The sequence below is a fragment of the Scyliorhinus torazame genome, chromosome 3 (assembly GCF_047496885.1).
Source record: "Scyliorhinus torazame isolate Kashiwa2021f chromosome 3, sScyTor2.1, whole genome shotgun sequence".
Lineage (NCBI taxonomy): Eukaryota > Metazoa > Chordata > Chondrichthyes > Carcharhiniformes > Scyliorhinidae > Scyliorhinus > Scyliorhinus torazame.
Genome location: NC_092709.1, coordinates 185,410,471 through 185,425,097, shown reverse-complemented (window position 1 = coordinate 185,425,097; position 14,627 = coordinate 185,410,471). Strand labels below are relative to the sequence as shown.

At 51.3% G+C, this 14,627-nt stretch overlaps 1 protein-coding gene across 1 annotated transcript in view; it reads left to right on the top strand.

Annotated features, from left to right (window-relative positions):
- LOC140409404 (uncharacterized) overlaps positions 1-14,627 on the top strand; it is a 37,758-nt gene that overhangs the window by 16,411 nt on the left and 6,720 nt on the right. The window contains exon 6 of the mRNA XM_072497848.1: positions 4,584-4,673. Within this exon, the coding sequence (XP_072353949.1) occupies positions 4,584-4,673 (90 nt within the window). The remainder of the gene's footprint in view (positions 1-4,583; positions 4,674-14,627) is intronic.

Sequence of the window (14,627 nt, the reverse complement as noted above, 5' to 3'; positions counted from 1 at the left end):
TGACCACCAACTCCTTCCTTGGGTCATAATGCTCCAGGACATTTTCAGATGACAGCTGTTCCTTAATGTCCTTAAATGCTCGGTTTTGGCGGGCGGACCATTTCCATTCTGGTCCCTTTTTTAGTAGCTGGTGGAGGGGTTCTAGGATGGACGCCCTATTTTCAATAAATTTGCCATAATATGTTACCAATCCTAGAAATGATCGTAGCTCCTGGACCGTGGTGGGAGCTGGGGCTTCTTTTATTGCCCTTACTCGGTCTTCCAATGGGTGTAAGCCCGACTCGTCTACTTTATATCCCAGGTACGTCACTTGTGGGGCCAGAAAAACACATTTTTCTCTTTTCAGCCGTACGCCTGCCTTTGCGAAACGCCTGAGCACTTCCTCCAGGTTCCTTAAGTGTTCCCTGTTTGTCCTACCTGTGATTAAGACAGCGTCCAAATAAATCGCCACCTGCGGTAGTCCCTGCAGAATATTTTCCATCGTACGCTGGAATATAGTGCAGGCTGATGACACTCCGAAAGGTAGCCTAGTATAACGAAAAAGTCCCTCAGGGTGTTGATCGTAGCGAACTTCTGGGAGTCCTTGTCCAGTTTTAACTGCAGGTAGGCGTGGCTCATGTCCAGTTTCGTGAACAAAAGCCCACCTGCCAATTTGGCATATAGGTCGTCTATTTTCGGGATCGGGTATTTATCCAGCAGTGCGTATTTTTTTACCGTCTGTTTGAAATCTCCACAGAGACGTATCGAGCCGTCTGGCTTCAAGATTGGTACCACCGGCGCTGCCCATTCCGAGAACTGTACTGGTCTGATAATGCCGTCGCGCCGTAACCTTTCTATTTCGACATCTAATTTCTTCCTTAATGCAAAGGGTACTGGCCTGGCCTTACAAAATTTCGGACGGGCTTCTGGGTCCACGTGCAAAGTTGCTTTGGCGCCTATAATTTCCCCCAAACCTTCTTGGAAAACCTCCGGGTATTTTTGGAGTACTCCACTCAACTGCCCGCTTCCACTCTGGAAAATTTTCATCCAATCTAAGTTTAGGTCTTTCAGCCAGTTCCGTTCTATTAAATTCGGTCCGGAGCCCTCTACTATCGTCAACGGTAATCTGAGCAATTGTTTGTCATATTCCACGGGTATATGAGTCGTGCCTAGAACTTCCAGGGGTTCCCCCATGTAGGTTTTAAGTTTAGTCGATGTTTTTGTTAGGGTTAGTGGCTGGAGTCCATCGTTGATTTTTTAAAAATGCTGCCACTCCCATTACTGATACGGCCACACCCGTGTCTATTTCCATTATTGTCAGCCGACCGTTCACCCGTGGGGTAATCTTAATAGGTTCTGCTTTCTTCGTCGCAATATTATATAACTGTTCCCCTTCGGAGGAGGATGGGGCATCTAGGTTGTGTACTTCCCTGCGTCCCCACCTGCTATTCCTCTTTTGCCACCTCCTTCTAGGCTTTCTGTCGCTGTTACCCCACTCTGTCTGGTGCCAGAAACGGTCCTTCTCTGTTGGGGGAGCCTCAGCCGGTAGTTCCCTCTGTCTCCAGTTAGTCCTAGCGCCATGTAAAACGCACAACCTGCCCGATGTAGAGGCCTGGAGAATGCACACGGCGACGACCTGCAGCGGTTGTGGCATACAACATGGCGCCGCCTGTGCCCAGAACTGACCTGCCAGATAATGTCCTCCTGGAAACCCCCTCGCCACCACCGGACCACCCCCCACCAGTCCCTCCAGCCCTCACTGTAGCCCCCCCCGCCAACAGCACCGCTCCCGCCTGACTGTTGTCGGCACTGGACACAGTCCGCCACCGCCACGCCGGGTTCATGTAAACTGAGAGCACACGTGCCCCGTGAGGTCGGGAACTCGGCCCATCGGGGGTGGAGCATCAGGGGAGAGCCTTCAGGCACCGTCCTGAGGTTGTCCCAACAGCGTGTGGTGTACTCATCGACAACGCCTTTTTGGAGGGGCCGGAGCATCCGAAAACAGGTTCCGCCCCCGATTCATGTCGTAAATAGGGATTCTCCGCCCGATCGCCGATTATGACAGGCTTTGTGGACTTCTACAACAACAAAACTGTCGGTGAACCTGGAGGCAATATCTGAGCATCCCATGCACATTGTCCCTGGAGCGCACGTTGTGCGGCCTCCTGTGCCCCAAATCCTGCTCATCCTCGCCCTCCCTGCATCCGCCTCATCGGAGGAGGCCTGGTGTTCATCCTCCTCCTCCAGCACATTGCTCCACTGCTGCGCAATGTCGTGACCCTCCCAGCGCCATACTGGAGGGCCCCTCCAGAGTGGTCCAGGCACCTGAACCAAATCTTCAGGAGCCCGAAACACCGCTCGATCATGCTCCTGGTCGCGGCATGGACGATGTTGTGGTGGGTCTCCACATCGTTCTAAGGCCTCCGAATAGGCATCATCAGTCACGACCGCAGCATATTTCCCTGTCGTCCAGGAGCCACCCCCCAGTCAGGGGTGCGACTTGAAGAGGTTGGGAATCATTGAGTGGGCCAGTGTTGTGCTTGGTCCTCGAGATCTTACGAAGGAATCCACCAAACACCTCGACTTGTCCAAACCAGAATCTTTTATTGAGTCTCGGGTGGTAAGATAGCAATCTGTTACAGAGGATGTTATCAAGGAGTCTACTTATTACTCCTCTGGAAACTGCAGCCAGCATCGACCATTCACTTGTATGTCTTAGTACCCTCTCAATCTTCTTCCGAAAATGGCTGGATGTGTCTACATTTATGTGGGAGGCACTGGTCATATGACCTTGGTCTTGAGACCGCCACCTGCTGGTTGGTGGTTGCACACCATCCATCCATGATATAGCCCATAGGCATATCACCACATCCCCCTTCCTCACAAAACATTAAGATATTTTTACAAGTGACATTGATCTTTAAACTTTATACAATCATGATATTTGGCTAATAGAGTGAACGGGGTTTACTGAGAAATCCATAAAGTGCTATGCCTGGCAAGTGTCCATTTCCTTTGCACAGATTATTGTGGCTCCCTCACGGGATCACCTCATTCGAGCTGTTGACAGCCTCTTCGAAGACTAGTTTCCATGCTGGCCTCTTGTTTCTCTTGATCTTCGTTCTGTGCCTTTGGAAGGTCTGTGTCCATAACTGCCATACTTGCGTTACCGATCGCTTTCTTTTTCGCTTCCTTGCATGATGCTGTTTGCTATTTGCCACTGTTTCCATTGTTGGTGGGATGAGCTGGCTCTACTAGTCTTCTCCTCTTTCTCCTCTTTATTTGGGGAACACAATAATGCATTTTTGTGCGTCTCTTGTCTTTGTTTTTTTTCGTAGTAGCCTCTGGCGTGGTGCTGGTTGTTACCGTGTGCTGAGAGGTCTGCAGAGTTTCAGGTGTCGCGTCATCTTTGGGTGGTGTGACCATGCCCACTGCTGAGGCCTCACCGACATGTTGGAACACCTCGGTTTCTGGTGCCTGAGTGAAGGTTGGAACTGGGGGTGCAGGTATCACCCCTTCTTGGCTCGCTGGAGCATCACTCACTTACTTGTCATCACTCAAAATGACAATGCTCTCTGGCTGAGCTGATCCAGGCACTGGGCTATCTTGGTCAAACTCACAAATGTGTGAGTAGTCTGTGGAGCTGTAAAATGAAATTATCATCAGCTCTTCCTCAGGGTCAGTCTCGGAATTGCCCACGACTGCAATCTCCAAGTCGCTGTCATGACAGTCATCATCTATGTCATCACGATCTTAGAAAAACTGGCCATGGAGGTATGTGGTGACTTGTTCCAGATCTTTGAAACGGTTCCTGTGAACGCCAGAGCGAAACTCCACGGCTTCTAACGCTCTGTCCATTTAACATTCACATCTTGTAGATGCTTTAATACGGGCTCGACATGCTCCTGTATCATGCCACTGAGCTTGTGCACGTTCTTGAAGACTGTTAACCAGAATTACGGAATGCTCGCTGGCTGTTCTATCTCCTCGTCTGATTTGTCGCCCTTCATCTGGATTTCTTCCAAATCCTCATAAACCTGCACTCTAATATCTTGTAGGGATCTAGAGTATTCAGGTGACCAGCCATCTTCTGATATGCATAGTCGTTTTACTAAATTCAGGGATTCACATGAAGCTGCGCCTATAATGGGTTTAACGTCCATGTCTGCAATATGAGATAGTAACATGTACCTCATGTCTGCCATGGAGAGCAGCAGTTCGCAGACACCGAAGAATTTTGTTCCGAAGTCCACCAGCAGGCCTTGACGATCAGCGACGTTCTGCTGCATGGTCAGCTTTTGCAAAGCAGATCGCCTCACAAGGTTGGTTGTTGTTTTAGGGTGAAAGTCACATCATAACAGAAAGTTGCTCAGTACCACCATTGATTTCAATAGAGTAAAGGTTTCTTACTAGCTTCAGTCCTTCTTACTATTTTGTTTACATCGTTCTTGTCAGACAATGAAGAATGCATTTTTCAGTAGTAGTAATGTATTTAATCTTCCTGATATATGGCACATTAACATTTTTAGTTTTGCCTCAATTTGAAGCTAGAATTAACCTTAGACGCATCATTTATATAACGTTGAATTTTTTTCTAATCGTAGCATGGAATGACATAAGACGTGGCTCAAATCAGCAGACTCACAAAGGTACATATTCAGCCATTGCGACCTCAAAGACTGGACCAAACAAAGGTATGATCTATGATTTCTTACATGACCATGATATGTAAAGTTAAATATTTTGTCCAAATGTATATTCTCTGCTACAACAAAAATATGCATCTACATAACCCATCGTAATATCTTCTTCTTTGGCTCAATGTTAATTTTGGTCTGTGTGGTAGTCACCACTGATGTATTATACTGTATATATATGGGTTTTACAGTAAGGCCCCTGCACTACAGGTACGGGGTAGATCCCTGCCTGCTGGCTCCGCCCAGTAGGCGGAGTATAAATATGTGTGCTCTCTGAACAGCAGCCATTTCGTCAGCTGCTGTAGGAGGCCACACATCTCTGTGTAATAAAGCCTCGATTACATTCTACTCTCGTCGTAATTGATAGCGCATCAATTTATTACACAGAGATTTTTTAGAGATGGACCTCCGCATCAAGCCGGATCGCCTGCAGCTGCACCCTCAAGCAGACAACACCAAAAAAGACTTCGAACATTGGCTAGCCTGTTTTGAAGCTTACATCGGGTCTAAGCCAGACCCAATCCCAGAAGCACAGAAGCTCCAGGTTCTGTACATGCGGCTGAGCTCCAACGTTTTTCCCCTCGTCCAGGGTGCGCCTACCTACGCAGAAGCCATGGCGCTACTGAAGGAAAATTACGCTCAGCGGACCAAAAAAATCTACGCCAGGCATCTCCTATCCACGCGGCGCCAACTTCCCGGTGAGTCTGTGGAAGATTTCTGGCGTGCCCTGCTCGTGAGAGACTGTGACTGCCAGACCGTTTCGGCCACTGATCATTCGAACCTGCTGATGAGAGACGCGTTCGTTACGGGCATAGGGTCTGACTACATCTGCCAGCGCCTCTTAAAAGGGGCCACGCTTGACCTCGCGACAACAAAAAAACTAGCGCTCTCGCTTACGGTCACATCACGCAACGTTCAGCCCTATGCCCCCGACCGCGCGGCCCACCCCCCCTGTGCATCGTGGACCCCGCCGACGGCCACCCCATCATGGACCCCATCAGCCACAGCCCCCAGCCAACACCACGCCTGCGCCACGCTCCTGCCAACCAACCCCTGGGGACCCAAATGCTACTTCTGTGGACAGTCAAAACACCCCCGGCAGCGCAGCCCGGCGTGGAGCGTGCTCTGCAAGACCTGTGGCAAGAAGGGACATTTTGCTGCAGTGTGCCAGGCCCGCTCAATCGCCACTATTGTCCCGGCACCCACCATTTGCGGCCAGTGGGTGCCGCCATCTTCCCCTCCTCGGACCATGTGCAGCCCGTGGGCACCGCCATCTTGCCTGCCTCAGAACCAATGGGTGCCGCCATCTTGCCTCCCCAGGACACGTGCAGTCCGTGGGCACCACCATTTTACCCGCCTCAGGACCTCTGCCCATCGGGCACCTCATCAGGCCGCTCATCGCCTGCAATCGCCGCCGACCAGCCGCGTCTCACCTCGACCACGATTGACCTGTCTCAACGGCACAACCTCGCGACCGATTCGACAAAGGTGAAGGTCGACGGGCACGAGATCTCCTGCCTTCTGGACTCCGGGAGCACTGAGAGCTTCATCCACCCCGATACCGTAAGGCGCTGCTCCCTCGCGGTACACCCTGCTAACCAGAGAATCTCCCTGGCCTCCGGATCCGACTCCCTGGCGATCCGGGGGTACTGCATCGCCACCCTCACCGTCCAGGGCGTGGAGTTCAGCGGCTTCCGCCTCTATGTCCTCCCCAACCTCTGCACTGCCTTGCTACTCGGCCTGGACTTCCAGTGCAACCTCCAGAGCCTAACCCTGAAATTTGGCGGGCCGTTACCACCCGCCTCGCGGCCTCGCGACCCTTAAGGTCGATGCGCCTTCCCTTTTTGCAAACCTAACCCCGGATTGCAAACCCGTCGCCACCAGGAACAGATGGTACAGCGCCCAGGACAGGACCTTCATCAGGTCTGAGGTCCCGCGGCTGCTGCGGGAAGGTGTCATCGAGGCCAGCAACAGCCCCTGGAGAGCCCAAGTGGTAGTGGTGAAAACCAGGGAGAAAAACAGGATAGTCGTTGACTACAGTCAGACCATCAATCGGTACACGCAGCTTGACGCGTACCCCCTCCCACGCATATCTGATATGGTCAATCAGATTGCACAATACCGGGTCTTCTCGACAGTGGACCTGAAATCTGCCTACCACCAGCTCCCCATCCATAAGGCGGACCGCACATACACTGCAGTCGAAGCAGACAGCCGCCTTTACCACTTTCTTCGGGTTCCCTTTGGCGTCTTCCAACGGGAGATGGACCGAATGGTTGACCGGTACGGACTGCGGGCCACCTTCTCGTACCTGGACAATGTAACCATCTGCGGCCACGACCAGCAGGACTATGATGCTAACCTTTCTAAATTTCTCCACACTGCCACTCTCCTCAACCTCATGTATAACAAGGAGAAGTGCGTGTTCAGCACAAACCGATTAGCCATCCTCTGCTATGTGGTCCAGAACGGAGTTCTGGGGCCCGACCCCAATCACTTCCCCCCCCCCCCCCTTCATGGAACGCCCCCTCCCCCCCTGCCCCAAGGCCCTCAAACGATGCCTGGGGTCTCTTTTCGTATTACGCCCAGTGGGTCCCAAACTATGCGGACAAGGCCCGCCCCACTCATTCAATCCACCGTTTTCCCGCTGACGGCAAGGCTCACCAGGCCTTCGACTGTATCAAGGCCGACATCGTTGCACGCGGTCAATGAGACGCTCCCCTTCCAAGTCGAGAGCGATGCACCAGACGTCGCTCTGGCCACCACCCTCAACCAGGCAGGCAGGCCCGTCCCATTCTTTTCCCGCACCCTCCATGCCTCCGAAATTCGGCACTCCTCCATCGAAAAGGAGGCCCAAGCCATCGTTGAAGCTGTGCGGCATTGGAGGCATTACCTGGCCGGCAGGAGACTCACTCTCCTCACTGACCAACGGTCGGTAGCTTTCATGTTTAACAACACACAGCGGGGCAAGATCAAAAACGATAAAATCTTGTGGTGGAGGATCGAGCTCTCCACCTACAACTACGAGATTTTATATTGTAAGCTCAACGAGCCCCCCGATGCCCTATCCCGAGGTACATGTGCCAGCGCACAGGTGGACCGACTCTGGACTCTGCACGACAACCTTTGTCACCCAGGAATCACACGTTTGTACCACTTCATCAAGGCCGGCAATCTACCCTACTCCGTCGAGGAAGTAAGGACAGTCACCAGGGACTGCCAGGTCTGAGCAGAGTGCAAACCGCACTTCTACCAGCCAGACCATGCGCGCCTGGTGAAGACTTCCTGCCCCTTTGAAAGCCTCACTGTGGACCTCAAAGGGCCCCACCCCTCCGCCGACCGTAACACGTACTTCCTCAGTGTGATTGATGGGTACTCCAGATTCCCCTTCGCCATTCCATGCCCTGATATGACGTCTGCCACCATCATCAAAGCCCTCAACACCATCTTCGGTCTGTTCAGTTTCCCCGCCTACGTCCACAGCGATAGGGGATCCTCATTCATTAGCGATGAGCTGCGCCAGTTCCTGCTCAACAAGGGTATTGCCACAAGCAGGACGACCAGCTATAACCCCCGGGGAAATGGGCAGGTGGAGAGGGAGAATGAGACAGTCTGGAGGGCCGTCCAGCTGGCCCTACGGTCCAGAAATCTCCCGGCCTCCCGCTGGCAGGAGGTCCTCCCCGATGCACTGCACTCCATTCGGTCGCTCCTATGCACTGCGACTAATGACACACCCCATGAACGTCTCTTTGCCTTCCCCAGGAAGTCCACCTCTGGGTTGTCGCTCCCAACTTGGCTCGCAGCTCCAGGACCCGTACTCCACCGTAGGCACGTCCGACTCCACAAGGCGGACCCGTTGGTTGAAAGGGTACAGATACTCCACGCCAACCTGCAGTACGCCTACGTAGTGTACCCTGACGGCCGCCAAGATACTGTCTCCCTCAGGGACCTGGCACCAGTTGGTTCCACACACACACCCCTCTGACCCAGCGCCACCCTCCAGGGTCAGAGGTCTGCTGGACCCCAGGACTCAGCTGGGACCCAGTCAGATGCTGAGCCTCCGGATGCAGACGCTGGGATGTGGCTGTGAGATTCAGGAGGAGATGTCAGCGACACTCCGGCAAGTGCATAGCCTATTGGAGGAGTCCTAAAGGCTACGGGCGCAGTGCTGGTGTCCAATACGTGGCTCAGTCATGATGGCCATGGCTCAGGGCCTTGACAGCATATCCCAGTCACGGGGGGACGTGTCCCAGATGTAGGTGGACATTGCTGAGGCACTCCAGAGTGTTCCCCAGTCACTGAGGAGCATCGCTGAGGGCGTCGACACCATGCAGGCAATGGGGAACCACCTCGGCCAGCGGGGCCAGATAACAAAGGGGCCTCTGGAGATCACTCCAGCTGCCACTCTGTCCCGTAGGGTCCCCAGGGCCCTACAGGCACCATCCGGGAGGAAAGAATGCTGGAGGCTGACCCAGAGCCTCCCACCAGGGAGACAGCAGCGGTCTCCAGCTCTCCCATGTATCCCCCTTTTTTACCCTGGCATGTCTGGAGGTCAGCGGGCAGAACAGGGTGGCACAACAATGCCAGCATCACCGGTAAGGCGCCGAGGCCCTTCAGCCCCAGGTCCTCCAGAGGGCGCCCGCCAGGGCATCAAAGGCCACAGGGCGCGAAAAGAAAAGTCTGCACCCACTTCTGATGCGCATCCTTGGGACACATGGATGTACTGGCAGAGCACAGAAGCTTAAGAAGATTGAGGATAATTGAGTGGTGACTGGAGGAGGGGGTGAACTCTGGCGGGAGGCGGGGCATCACCATTAGCTAGGGTTAGTTAGGGTTTCGTAAGTACACAATTAAAATGTTCTACACCTGTTCATGTGGAGCATAGTGGGCCGGCCTGCACCCCCACCCCCTTTTTCCCTCTGTTCCCCTCTCCCCCTGTCCACCCCCCCCCCGGGTACAGTGGTCCTAGATCAGGTGCCCCGATGCATGCCATGTACAGGTGATGGGTGTGAACGTGCTGTCAGCAGAAAGACGGGAGTAAAACTATGGCATAGATTAAGGAGCACCAGAGCTTACCTCATAGTGGGTTATCATTACCCTCCTGCCTTGTATATTAACCCATTGACTGTGCCGACACAGGCCCATCACCCTGGGGTAATGCTCCCCAGACCCTGCAGGGAGGGGGGGAGGCGGGATATATAAAGGTAAGAGAGGTAATCATGGACATTGGACTACTGGAAAATGAGGCTGGAGAAGTAGCAATAGGGATCAAAGAAATGGCAGCGGAACTGAATAGTTACTTTGCATCAGTCTTCATGGTAGAAGACACAAGTGAGATGCCAGAACTTCAAGAGAGTCAGGGGGCAGAGGTGAGTGCAGTGACCATCGCCAAGGAGAAGGTGCTGGGGAAACTGAAAAGCCCGAAGGTGAATAAACCACCTGGACCGGATGGACTACACCCCAGGGTTCTGAAGGAAATAGCTGAGGAGACTGTGTCGGCATTGATGGTGATCTTTCAGGAATCACTGGAGGCAGGAAGGGGGCCAGATGACTCATAAATGGTGAATGTAACACCCCTACTTAAGAAGGGAGGGAGAAGACAGAAAATTATAGGCCGGTTAGCCTGACTTCAGTCATTGATAAGATTTTAGAGTCCATTATTAAGGATGAGATTGCAGAGTACTTCGAAGTGCATGATAAAATAGGACTGAGTCAGCACGGCTTCGTCAAGGGGAGTTCATGTCTGACAAATCTGTTAGAATTCTTTAAGGAGGTAACAAGGAAGTTAGACAAAGGAGAACCAGTGGATGTCATCTATTTGGATTTCCAGAAGGCCATTGACAAGGTGCCGGACAGGAGGTTGTTAATTAAGTTAAGAGCCCATGGTGTTCTGGGCAAGGTACTGGCATGGATAGAGGATTGGTTGACTGGAAGAAGGCAGAGAGTGGGGATAAAGGGGTCCTTTTCAGGATGGCAGTGGAGACTAGTGGTAGTCTGCAAGGGTCAGTGTTGGGACCACAACTATTCATGATATGTATTGACAATCTGGAAGAAGGAACTGAGGGCATTGTTGCAACGTTTGCAGATGATGCCAAGATATGTAGAGGGACAGGTAGTATTGAGGAAGCAGGGGGGCTGCAGAAGGACTTGACAGGCTATGAGAGTGGGCAAAGAAGTGGCAGATGGAATACAGTGTGGAAAAGTGTGAAGTTATGCACTTTGGTAGGAAGAATAGAGGCATAGACTATTTTCTAAATGGGAAAAGGTTTTGAAAATCAGAAGCACAAAGTAACTTAGGAGTCCGAATTTGGGATTCTCTTAAGGTAAACATGCAGGTTCAGTTGGCAGTTAAGAAGGCAAATACAATGTTAGCATTCATCAGCGACGGCGGAAAGAGTGATGGGATGGATAAAGGAGCCAGAGGCCGAGTGGGTGCGTGAGGAGGAGGCCTGCTGCAAGGAGACCTGTCTCCGGGCCCTCGCCACGGCGGCACTCCCATCCCCGCCCAAGAAGCACTCCAGCAGCCCAGTGGTGATAGCCACCCTCCAGACATGGAACCAACTACAGCAGCAATTCGGACTGACGGAAATGTCTGATAAAGCCCCCATCTGCAATAACCACAGATTCACACCAGCACTCACAGACACCACCTTCAAAAGGTGGAGACAGGACGGGGGAACATTGACAGTCAGGGACCTATACACTGACGGTAGGGTCACAACACTGGAAGAACTAACGCAGGGATTCCAACTAGCTAAAGGCAACAAACTCAGATACCTGCAGCTTAAAAACTTCCTATGGAAGGACACAAGGACATACCCGCGACCACCATGACAGACACTGTTAGAAGAGCAGGCATCCTAGGCAGAGGGAACTGGAGTGACATGAACGAACAACTGCTAGAGAGGGCCGACACCGAACTGGACTCGACAAGGATGAAATGGGAGGAAGACATGGGGTTCGGAATAGGGTGGGGATTCTTGAGCAAAGCACTGCACAGGTTCAACTCCACCTCCACATGCACGAGGCTGAACCTAACGCAGCTAAAAGTGGTACATAGAGCAGCCCACTTGATCAGAACCCGAATGAGCAGGTTCTTCCTGGAGGTGGAGGATACATGCGAACGGTGCCACGGAGGCCTGGCCAAACACGCCCACATGTTCTGGTCTTGCCCCAGATGTGTTGGGTACTGGACAGCCTTCTTCCAGGCAATGTCCAAAGTGGTGGGGATGAGGGTGGAGCCATGCCCGAAAGTGGCGGTCTTCGGGGTATCAGACCAGCCAGACCTATTCATGGGGAGGAGGGTGGATGCCCTTGCCTTTGTCTCCCTGATCGCCCAACGTAGAATCCTGCTAGGTTGGCGATCAGCAGCACCACCTAAAGCTGCAGACTGGCTGTCCGACCTATCAGAATCTCTCCAAATGGAGAAAATCAAATTCACCATCCGTGGGTCGGAAAAGGGTTTCCACAAAACATGGGAGCCATTCACCCTATTGTTGCGGGACCTGTTTGTGGCCAACACATAAATAAATAAAGAGCCCCAGTAGCCAGGGGGAAATAGCCAGGACAAGATAGAAAGAGGAAAGCGAGGGAGGCCCGGGGGTTTGGGGGGGGGGGGGGGGGGAATAAGGAAGATTGTATGCTGAGCCAGGCGGAGACAGATTGCAAATAGAGAAACCCAAGACGGAACCTTTGTGACTGTACGAAAAATGAAACGAACGGCAATGTACATAATTTTGAAAATGCCAATAAAAAGATTTTTTTTTTAAATGTTACCATTCATGTCAAGAGGGCTAGAATACAAGAGCAGGGATGTACTGCTGAGGCTGTATAAGGCTCTGGTCAGACCCCATTTGTAGTATTGTGAACAGTTTTGGCCCCGTATCTAAGGAAGGATGTGCTGGCCTTGGAGGGGGTCCAGAGGAGGTTCACAAGAATGATCCCCGGAATGCAGGATTTGTCATATGAGGAGTGGTTGAGGATTCTGGGTCTGTACTCGATGGAGTTTAGAAAGATGAGGGTGAATCTTATTGAAACTCACAGAATACTGAGCGTCCTAGATAGGGTGGATGTGGAGAGGATGTTTCCACTTGTGGCAGAAGCTAGAACCCGAGGACACAATCTCAGTCTAATCTTAGAAACAGGAAAGGAGAGGTCACCCTGTTAGGGGTTTTCTATAGGCCTCCGAAAAGTTCCAGAGATGTAGAGGAAAGGATTGCAAAGATGATTCTGGATAGGAGCGAAAGCAACAGGGTAGTTGTTATGGGGGACTTTAACTTTCCAAATATTGACTGGAAATGCTATAGTTCGAGTACTTTAGATGGGTCCGTTTTTGTCCAATGTGTGCAGGAGGGTTTCCTGACACAGTATGTAGATAGGCCAATGAGAGGCGAGGCAATATTGGATTTGGTACTGGGTAATGAACCGAGACAGGTTTTAGATTTGGAGGTAGGTGAGCACTTTGGTGATAGTGACCACAATTCAATTACTTTTACTTTAGTGATGGAAAGGGATAGGTATATACTGCAGGGCAAGAGTTATATCTGGGGGAAAGGCAATTATGATGCGATGAGGCAAGACTTGGGATGTATCGGATGGAGAGGAAAACTGCAGGGGATGGGCACAATGGAAATGTGGAGCTTGTTCAAGGAACTACTGCGTGTCCTTGATAAGTATGTACCTGTCAGGCAGGGAGGAAGTGGTCGAGCGAGGGAACCGTGGTATACTAAAGCAGTCGAAACACTTGTCAAGAGGAAGAAGGAGGCTTATGTAAAGATGAGACATGAAGGTTCAGTTAGGGCGCTTGAGAGTTACAAGTTAGCTAGGAAGGACCTAAAGAGAGAGCTAAGAAGAGCCAGGAGGGGGCATGTGAAGTCTTTGGCAGGTAGGATCAAGGATAACCCTTAAGCTTTCTATAGATATGTCAGGAATAAAAGAATGACTAGGGTAAGAGTAGGGCCAGTCAAGGACAGTAGTGGGAAGTTGTGCGTGGAATCCGAGGAGATAGGAGAGGTGCTAAATGAATATTTTTTGTCAGTATTCACACAGGAAAAAGACAATGTTGTTGAGGAGAATACTGAGATTCAGGCTACTAGACTAGAAGGGCTTGAGGTTCATAAGGAGGAGGTGTTAGCAATTCTGGAAAGTGTGAAAATAGATAAGTCCCCTGGGCCGGATGGGATTTATCCTAGGATTCTCTGGGAAGCTAGGGAGGAGATTGCTGAGCCTTTGGCTTTGATCTTTAAGTCATCTTTGTCTACAGGAATAGTGCCAGAAGACTGGAGGATAGCAAATGTTGTCCCCTTGTTCAAGAAGGGGAGTAGAGACAACCCCAGTAACTATAGACCAGTGAGCTTTACTTCTGTTGTGGGCAAAGTCTTGGAAAGGTTTATAAGAGATAGGATGTATAATCATCTGGAAAGGAATAATTTGATTAGAGATAGTCAACGTGGTTTTGTGAAGGGGAGGTCGTGCCTCACAAACCTTATTGAGTTCTTTGAGAAGGTGACCAAAACAGGTGGATGAGGGTAAAGCAGTTGATGTGGTGTATATGGATTTCAGTAAAGCGTTTGATAAGGTCCCCCACGGTAGGCTACTGCAGAAAATACAGAGGCATGGGATTCAGGGTGATTTAGTAGAAATTGGCTAGCTGGAAGAAGACAAAGGGTGGTAGTTGATGGGAAATGTTCAGACTGGAGTCCAGTTACTAGTGGTGTACCACAAGGATCTGTTTTGAGGCCACTGCTGTTTGTCATTTTTATAAATGACCTGGAGGAGGGCGTAGCAGGATGGGTGAGTAAACTTGCAGATGACACTAAAGCCGGTGGAGTTGTGGACAGTGCGGAAGGATGTTACAAGTTACAGAGGGACATAGATAAGCTGCAGTGCTGGGCTGAGAGGTGGCAAATGGAGTTAAATGCAGAAAAGTATGAGGTGATTCATTTTGGAAGG